This window comes from Dromaius novaehollandiae, chromosome 12 (genome assembly GCF_036370855.1).
Source record: "Dromaius novaehollandiae isolate bDroNov1 chromosome 12, bDroNov1.hap1, whole genome shotgun sequence".
Lineage (NCBI taxonomy): Eukaryota > Metazoa > Chordata > Aves > Casuariiformes > Dromaiidae > Dromaius > Dromaius novaehollandiae.
The window spans coordinates 8,760,312-8,769,524 of record NC_088109.1 but is presented as its reverse complement, the minus strand read 5'-3'; the positions used below and the strand labels follow the sequence as shown (position 1 = coordinate 8,769,524).

At 55.8% G+C, this 9,213-nt stretch overlaps 1 protein-coding gene and 1 long non-coding RNA gene across 3 annotated transcripts in view; both read left to right on the top strand.

The window, feature by feature from the left end:
* Positions 1-6,422: 6,422 nt before the first annotated feature.
* Positions 6,423-7,292, top strand: LOC135329681 (uncharacterized). 2 transcript variants are annotated; one of them, XR_010391225.1, is made up of 2 exons: positions 6,423-6,523; positions 7,190-7,292. It is a non-coding gene; the product is annotated as an uncharacterized LOC135329681 (long non-coding RNA). The 2 variants fall into 2 exon arrangements; XR_010391224.1 differs by lacking the exon at positions 6,423-6,523 and adding an exon at positions 6,843-6,954.
* A 1,063-nt stretch (positions 7,293-8,355) lies between these two features.
* The window catches only part of WNT7A (Wnt family member 7A), a 43,133-nt gene continuing 42,275 nt past the window's right edge, over positions 8,356-9,213 (top strand). The window contains exon 1 of the mRNA XM_064518870.1: positions 8,356-8,654. Coding sequence (XP_064374940.1) covers positions 8,584-8,654 — 71 coding nt within the window. The 5' untranslated portion in view covers positions 8,356-8,583. The remainder of the gene's footprint in view (positions 8,655-9,213) is intronic.

Sequence of the window (9,213 nt, the reverse complement as noted above, 5' to 3'; positions counted from 1 at the left end):
ATATTGAATACAGGCCTATTTTGCCTTACATCATCACATAAAATGCATCTCCACAAAGGTAGATGGGGAAAAGTTCCTGGCTTTGCGAGGAGATTGGAGATTATTGATAAGGGCCCTGATATCGGCAGTACAATACCCTTTCCGAGGGCTCACAGGATTCCCCCAAAGCCTTCTCGTTAGCAAAGGCTTTTTGAGCAAATTTGGCTGAAAAACAAAACCAATCTAGTTCAGTACTTTCTCCTTTTTTTTTTTAAACCTGAAGTGGTATTTTAAGAACAACTTTATAATTACCATTTAGGCAATGGCTAAACAGTAAGGGAAAAGTTACAGTATTTCATAAAGTTTATATGCCATGCCCACACCTTCCTCTCACCACCACACTCTCCTGAAGCTCCGGTGGCACACCTGGACATCAGCCTTGTAAAGCGGCATGTTATCCCTTTGACTAGAGGAAAAAAGGGAAACTTCATTTTGGAAAAGACAGATATTATAGCTATAATTAAAATAATAAAATTGAATGATAGTGGTATTAATCTGACTGCCAGTAGTGATATTCTCAAAATTTATTCTGCTCATTGTCATACTTGTAAATATATAATGTTAGTCCAAGGTCAATCTCCATCAGAACAAAAAGTAGACCTGTGTCTTTCTGTGCCTTCCTCCTCATCATTCCACTTTCTCCACCCTTTCTCTCCTTCCTGCCGTGAACATGAGTTTGCTTCCCCTGATCTCCACATGACTTCCTCATGCTATTTGTTACCCCTTCCCATGCACAATTTTGGTGACTCCGCCCTGCGCAGGCAGGGAATGGACAACACCCTTGTTGTCCACGCTGCCGCTCTCCACCCAGCCGCACACTATCTGCTTTGCACATCACCGGCCACGTGGTAAGTTTGGCCAACACAAAGCTCACGCTGCTTTTGCGACGACCAGCATCAAGCACAGCTCCTCCTCCTCCCATCATGCCCGGGCTGCCCAAGCTCAGCATGCTCTGTGGCAAAGCACTAGGATCCAGCACTTATTATGGAAAGACACACCGGCAGGATTCCTTTATTCACCATCAGCTGGCCAAGGCTTACCAAGAAGCATGTTTGGCATCTGGTTTTAAAACACATCTCTTCCCCCCCCACATGTGCTATTGCTAGTCCATCTCACCATACACTTAGTATTTCCAAAGCTGACAAGTTCTCCCCTACTTTTAGCAGCATTTGTAGCTCTCTGGTTGTGATGCTGCCTGGAAGACTGTGTCATATTTTCTGGATCAGATCCATGGTGCTTAAGACCTTTTTTCAGCAACAAATAATCTACTTTGACAGTTCATCGTTTCACCTCTACATCCATTAATAAATGTGTAAAGGAAACATTTTTTTAAAAAGACAAAAATAGTATTTGCCTAAGTGCATATTGTGACAACTAGGGAATATTATTTTTTTGCAAATACAACATATTCCCTAGTGTGCTTATAACAAGTAACTTGTTATGGAGTGGCATCACAGAAAGCTCCTAAAGAACCCATGCAGGAAAGGTTAAAAAAAGAAAGAGTCTAGATGAGCAGCATCCCTGTGAACAAATAGCCATACTTAGGCTTGCAAGGGGACAAGAGATCAAAGGAGAAGTGAGTCATTGCAGAACTACAGGCCCATACGTGACAGTGCAGCAGGCACCTAGTGACATTTTCACATTGCTTGAGATAGACTGGTGGGATTCATATCGTTAGTTTAAAATGACTGTTGAAAAGAGGTCTGCTTCGCTCTGCACATTCCTATTAGCAGTATTAAGCATTGCTGCTTGGGAAGCAACGTGCTGCCTATATATTAACCATTAGTTTCTTCTACAGTACATGCAACAATGGCAGGTCCAGCTCCCAGGAGCCAAGATGGTACCGGGAGAGCTGCAATCTGCCAAGTTTAGCAGTTTAGGGCTGATCACATCATAAATGTAGCCCCAACATCAGGTCTGGTGCATGCAAGCACTTATCTAGAGGAACCTGCAAAACCACTACAAGCACGATGACAGTGAGTTACCTGGTCCTCAAGGAACATACTAGCACAGAAAAAAAATCACCACATTTTCAAAGAAACACATAAATAACCTATGAATCTGAGTCTGGTTTTCTGACACCTGATAGGATCAACAATCACATCCTCACATAGGGAATATTTCCTTGGTTTGGAGACCCAAAATCTACACACAATTGTCTGCCAGAAACAGAACCAGGTGGAGTTCTTCACCAAATCATTACTTTTACTTTAATTTAAAATATGGCTTTATCTGTACTCAGATTCAAGCACCTGAGCAAAACTAAACTTGGGGGAAGCCTTGACTCACAGATCTTGGTTTCAAAAGCTCCTCAGGCCATGCCCACTTCCAGAAGGCCGCAGACACGCTAGAGACTACAGCAGAGAGGAAAACCTACCTAGGCATTCATGTGTGGACACAGCTCTCTACCAGCTTGGCGTAACCTGCTGCACATCTTCCAAGTCACTTCATAGTCGGTAGGCTCCTAAATCACAGAAACCACAGCAACCCCAAACCTTCTCCAGGCATCCAACCAGCTAGCTGGACCTCTCCTAATTTAACTCCTCCAGGGCTCCAAACTCATCATCAGTTACTAGCTCAAGCTGCAGCTAATTACCTCCCAGCTGCATGGGCCTGCCTTAACGACCTGTGCATCCCGGCCTGGCACTAACTGCTCCAATTGCGGGGCGCTATCCGGCTGGTTTGGCGGGGCCTCACCTGCAGCACCCGGAGGAGCCCAGGGACCAGCGCTTCCCCTCCCAGAGGAGGCAAACCTCCTCCAGGTTTCTCGAGACTCTGTCCCAGCTTGCCACGCACCCGTTCACATCACAAAGTCAATCCCAAATTCTGTGTTCTTGCCACAAACGTTCGAGACCAGATGAGACTTCTTCTGGAAACTTGCCCTGGCCCCGTCCCAAGCGGAGCCCCGAGAGCAGCCAGGCGGGGGAGGCGGCTTTTGCCCTTCCTGAGCTCTGACCTGCGGCAGCTTCTTACATAATTTACTCATCTCAGAATGAAACTCTGCAGCATGCTATTTATTGCTCATTTTGCAGTCCCCTGAATACATCTGTAAACTGAGAAGTTACTGTGGTTGCTGATGATATGATACATTGCAGGAGGGGCAAGGCAGAGCCCAGGAAATTAACTGGCTTTGTGAATCTTATTTATTTATTTATTGTATTTTTTAAACACCCTTTTAGGAGGTTAGGGATTCTTAATCCAGGGAGTGTCGGTATATTAACCTCTCATTTCTGCTACTGAAGACTCTCTAGTCTGCCTGTTACAGGAGATGTTTTGACAACAAAACAGTGCAGCTATGACTAGCTTGATAAAAGGGAGCCAGAGTTGGAGTATTGATGGTATGTGCATCTAGGATCTGGTTACAAAATGGGCTTTTAACCACATTCTCCCTTGTGAATTCATGTTATCAGAGGCCATCTTAAAAAAAAAAAAAAAAAAGACAGACAACCTTTCTTTTTTGTTTTACATGGGTATGTTTCTTGTGTTTCTTTATGTTTATGAAAAATGAGACATTAATAACCTTGACCAGAACCACACACTGAGTGGACAGGCATTGTGCAAACTTCCGTGCTTAGCTCCGCTAACGCACATCGATGCAGAAACCGAGCGCCGCGGGGAGTCTGTGCTGCGAGAGGAAGCTGTTGGATCAAGTTTTGCGTTTGCGAGAGAGTCCAAGAGGACTGTATTGAGACCAACAGACTTTTCAAGCTTCTTTCTTGATCTAATTTATTTTGAGACTCTATTTTCAGAGCCGATTAGCTGGTGTACTAAATCACTGCGCTGCCTCACCCCCCAAAGCAACCCTGACACGCGCTTCACAATAGCCACACCATTGTGGCCCCAAGTGATGAATGGCCCGGGGGTGTGACTTGGGCCTAGGCCTAGGCTTTGTTCAGAAGAACGTTGCTGCTGCTAAATAAAGAAATGGGCAGTAAAAGGTGAGAGTGAACAGATCCCTATCTGGAATAAAACTACCCTCTGCCCGAGCGTGCGTGTTTCCCCAGACCAGGGAGCATCTCAGCAGCGACGGAGCAGCTACCGCTCGGTGCGGGCTAAGCTGGCAGCAGCGTTGGTGCTCCAACCCTGCCTCTGCCACGGCCTGGGATGAAACCATCCCTCTCAGTTCCCCCTCTGCTGCTGTATGAGAAATACAGCATCTCCTGTCCGTACGCCGGGCGCTGAGGTGGGGTAACTACTAGGATTCACACTCGGGACTTGTATTTAGGATGGGGCATTCCAGGCCTGCGGAGCCCCTCGGCCCGGCCTGACCTCCGCGTTCCTCGGCGCCCCTCGGCTTTCGCCAGCACCCGCCGCCCCATCGCCCGGCACACAGCTCCCGGCCACGCGCGGGCAGGGCTCCCCCCGAGGCGCAGCGAGTCCGGCCCGCCCCGAGCTCCCCGCACGCCCATGCCGTGGGGTCCCAAAAACGCGTGTGCAATGGGTCTGACGCTTCCCGGCGAGGCGGGCAGCTGCCCAGCAAAAACCGTCTGGCGAGAGCCTGCGCAGAGGGCGCAGACCCCCCCGGTGCTGCACACAAGTAGGGCGCTACCCGGGAGCACAGCTGGCAGCGCGAGGCAAGGGCTCGTTTCTACGCCACCACCACGGGACCATACGGCCTTATTAGCTTGGCTTCTGAAAGCAGAGCCAAGCCTGTAGTTAGCCCAAAAGGCAAAAGTCATGGCGTTACCGCAGCTAAGCAAAAATATCGATTACTACGTCCTTATATTAAGAAAGAGGCAGGCTGCTTCTGGTTGTCTTCTGGTTGTCCAGATTCAGAGTCACGGTGCTGTCAGAGTAACAAGGAAAATTGGGATTTTCACCTGCAGACACCTTCCTACGAATTGAGAGCTCTGGGATTTCTTTTTAACCCTTTTGAGAGCATGCTTTCCAGCCCTTTTTTTTTTTTTTTTTTTGCCATAGGCAATTTACTGATTCCTACTTTTCTACCATGGATTTGCTAATCACTGTTCCAGGTTTTGTGTTAATTTTCCAGGTGTTGCCTGTAACTTATTGCCCTGCTGTGTTAAGAGGAGTAGAATAATTTTTCATAATGCCTCAGACTGACTTTATTATGCAATAATTAGAAAGTAATATAAGGATATAGTGCAAAAAGAGAAGCTGGGTATATAGGCACTGGAAAACAGGTAGTAGGTGAAGACTAGATACTACAGACCACTGGAAGGACCACATGGCTAGAAGGACCACTTCAGTTCTGCAAGCATTTTAAATGCTAATTTAAATGTTTTAGAAACTTTGTGGAAGAAGACAAACTACTCTTCTGTAATCTGCACAGCAGTGTGATTTTATATATGCCTTACATGTGTGTACACACACACACACACTCACATATAGCTAAGGCAAAAGTATTTTAGGAACAAACAGGGTAAGGGAAAGTCACTGGTTAGTCCAGTAAAGGGTCTTCATTTTCTGAGGAGCTTTTGCCATTTTCTGCTCTTGCAGAACCGTAAGACAACAGTTTGCTTAGCCTTGACCTATCCCACCCCCCCGGGCTGTGTTAAGCAGCAACCTGCTGAGAGAAGTCAGACAAAACAACTCGCTCTACCTTCTGCATCGGAAATACAGAAAAAGCAAAAATGAAGCCGAAGGAGCCCCTGGACTTTGCTTGTCAGATCACCGTAGTGGGAAGAGGGACTGAAGCTCTGAAGCGAATTTAAATGACTTCCCAGTCCTTTTAGCGTTCAGAAGTTTGCTCTGGGGGTAGATTTGTTCTTCGGAAAGCTGGTTTTGTTTCGGGATGAGACTCCTGGGACTGACGGCACGCTGCTCGTGCCCGTCTCTGTTCAAGGACTATTGAACAGTAATGTGACCAGCTGCACTGGAAGAAAAAAAAAGACACAAACTCCCCCTCCACCGGGTGTCCCTGGCTCCTCTTCAGCAGCAGCTCTACTCACCCGCCGTGGTTTGCTACTCTTCTGTGCTGTCCTAGCGCTTAGGAGCCCCAGCGGTGGACCGGGACGTCATGGTACTAGGCCGTGTAGAGCGCACAGGCAAACTGCAGGCTTTGGCGCCCGGCTGGGACGACGGGGCATGGTCCGGCACCTGGGAAACCTCTGCCTGATGTGCGGCGGGGGGAGTGGGATGTGCACAGAGCGCAGCGGTGTCTCCTTACAGCCCCAGCGTAACATATGTCATGCTGCTGCTCCGCGCAAGACCACCCCACCTAGCCTGGACCAGGGGCCACTAAGGTGCCCAAGGCCTAGGTGAGCACCTAAATACGTGTTTGCTGCAGAAGCGGGTGCTGTGCGCGGGGCACCGCGTTCTCTGACACGCTCAGGTTTGTTACACACCTGTTCGCACCGCCTCTGCACGCACACACCCGCCGGCACGCAGCACGGGGCGCCTGTCCCAGAGCGATACCGGGGCTAAGCTCACGCTCAGCGTCAACGCCACGCGCTCCTCGCCGAGCCGGGAGGTGACAGATGGATGCAACTGGGAGTAACGCCTTTCTGCCTCTCTCTTAATGGTGCTTTCGCTTTCGGGGGGGATGCCCTAAACCCCGCCTTTATTCCTCTTAAATAGAACAGGCCACCGTGCATTAGGGGCACAGGGGCCCCGAGAGGCCTGCGGAGCCCCGGCAGCGCGCGCCCGTGCACAGCGCTGCTCGCACGCGGAACGGCGCGGCCCTGGGGCCGGGAGCGCGCGGAGCCCCGCGCAGAGCCCCGCGGCCGCCCCTGCTGCGCCGCGCCGCGCCCGCCAGGTGGCGCCGTGGCAAAGAGTTTGCGGCGGCCGCGCGGCTCCGCGCCCGCCCGCACCTGCCCGCGGCCGCGCTCCGCGCCTCTGTGTTTAAGGCCGCCCCGCGGCGCCCCGCGCTTTACCTCGTCTTGCGCGGGCGGCCGCGGCCGGGCACCGCGGGGAAGGGCGGCGCGGCCCGCGGTGGGAGGCGGCCGGGAAAAGGTGATGCGAACCCAGCCCCCGCGCCGCGCAGCGCGGAGAGGGGCGCGGGGAGAGGGGCGGGAGGGGGCAGCGGGGGAGGAGGCGCCGCTCCGCGCCCCGGCGGGGACCGCGGCCCCCCCGGCGTCTCCCGGCGGCGGCCTCCGCGCTCCCTGCGCTCCCCGCGCCGCGCGCGGTATTTCAAACCAACTTTCTAGGACAAATCCTTTTATTGGGTTTTTTTTTGTTTTGTTTTCAGAAAAACACGATCAGCAGAACAGTTCCAGCACCACACCCCTGTTATCACTCAGGCAACCTCCCTGTCCGAAATATTTTAAGTGGATAATAAAATAGCCACCGTATCCGCACGGATCCGCTCAGCGAGGCGCGGGGGTCCCCTGCGGGGCCGGGCGGGGAGGGGGCGGCGGGTGCGCGTCTGCCCGCGGTGCGGGAGGTGCCCCAGCGCGGTGGAGCCCCCCAGCCCCCGCTCGGAGCCCGCTCACCCCGGGGAGCCCCGGCGGGACACCGGCTGCGGCCGGGCGGGCAGCTGAGCGCCCCGGTCTGTGTCGCTGAGCGAAATCGAAAAACGAGCGGGAAAGGCAGCCCGGGCACCCGGCGGGGCAGTCGGGCAACGACGGGCTTTTCCTTTCCCCGCGGCTCCCCCGCAGACGGGCCGGGCTCTGGCACCGCCAGGGACCGTCTGAGCCGCTCCGCACCGCATCGCTCCGCACCGCCGCGCTCGGGCCGCGAGGATGCTGCGCAGCGCGGTGCGGTGCTGCGCGGTGCTGCGCGGTGTGGCGCGGCGCGGGGCGGTGCGGAGCGGAGGAGGCTGCTCTCCGCGCTGATGTGTTAATCGCGGCTCGGGAATCGAGAGGGAGCGAAAAAAGTACGGTAAATGCGGGGAGGCAGCGAGAGAGGGGAGGAGCGTCGGGGCTGGTGCAGACGCATAAAACCAGCCCGAGGTGCGGAGCGGCGCCGGCAAAGAGGGCGACGGGGCCCGGCGAGAGCGCAGCCCCCGGCGGCGGCGGCGGGCGGGGAGCCCCGGGCGAGCGCGGCGGCCTTCGGGCGCGGCCCCATGCCGCCCGGCGCCCCGCGGCGAGCAGGGGCCGCCCGCAGCGACACCCCGCCCGGACACCGCGGCGACAGGCGCTGCCGCCCCGTCGAGCCGCGCCGCCCGCCCGGCCCGCAGAGGGCAGGAGCGCGGGCAGCCCCGCGGCGGGCAGGTGCTCTGCCTGCGGTCTCGGGTTGCCCTTCTTCCCACCGCCCCCGCCTCCCCCCCCCGCGGCCGGACGACTCCCTCCCCCGCAGAACACGCCCAGGGAGCTGAAGAAGAGCGAAAGGGAGGGAAAAAAAAAAAGAAAAGAAAAAGAAAAGGGCAGAGAGTTATCGCCGAGCCCGGGCAGCGCCCGCAGCCGCCGGCCCCCGCAGCCCGCGCAGCGCCGGCGCGGAGCGGCGCGTGAGGGGCGCGCAGCGGCGGCCGGGGCCCGGCGGGGCTATGCGGAGCGGCGGCGCGGCCGGGCGAGCGCAGCCCGGCGGCCCCGCGCGGGTCGCTGCGCGGCGGGCGCTGCCGCGGCGGCCCTGAGCGGCGCCTCCCGGAGCGCCCGCGCCGCGGGCATCGTTTCCGCGCGGGTCTGGGACACGGCGAGCGGGAATATGAGCAGGAAAACGAGGCGCTGGATCTTCCACATCCTCCTGAGCCTCGGGATTGTGTACATCAAGATCGGGTAAGTAACTTCTCTCCTTCTGTAGCAATTGCTGCCTCTCGCTCTCTGCCTGACCTGCCCAGACCTGCTACCGTTTAGCCCGGGAAGTCTGCAGAAACGGTGGTGCCGATCCCGATTCGTGTTTTTTAGGCAGACAGGTAGAGCCCCGCGCCCGGGGGCGCAGCGCGCAGCGGGGAAGGCGGCCGCCCCGGCGATGCCCGCCGCAGCCGCGACGGCCGAGGGCGGCGGGGCGCGGAGCGGGGCCGGGGCCGTCCCGCAGCCCCCCGGGCCCCGGCGCATCGCGGCGCATCCCGGCGCGGCCCAGGTGTGCGCGGCGGCGGCGGGCGGCGGGGGCAGGGGGGGGCCGGCCGCCTCCCCCCCCGCTGCTCCGTGCGAGCGCTGGAAGCCCCGGCGGCCCCTTGGCTGTGCGTGGCCCGGGCACGCACCGCACTTGCATGTGCTTTAATTTACGAATGAGGAAGTTGAGCCCCGTTTTGGCAGGAGCCCACGTGCTCCTTATCTCTGCTTTATTTATGGAGAGAGAGAAAGAGAGAAGCGGCGCGGCGAAGGGGGGAGGCGG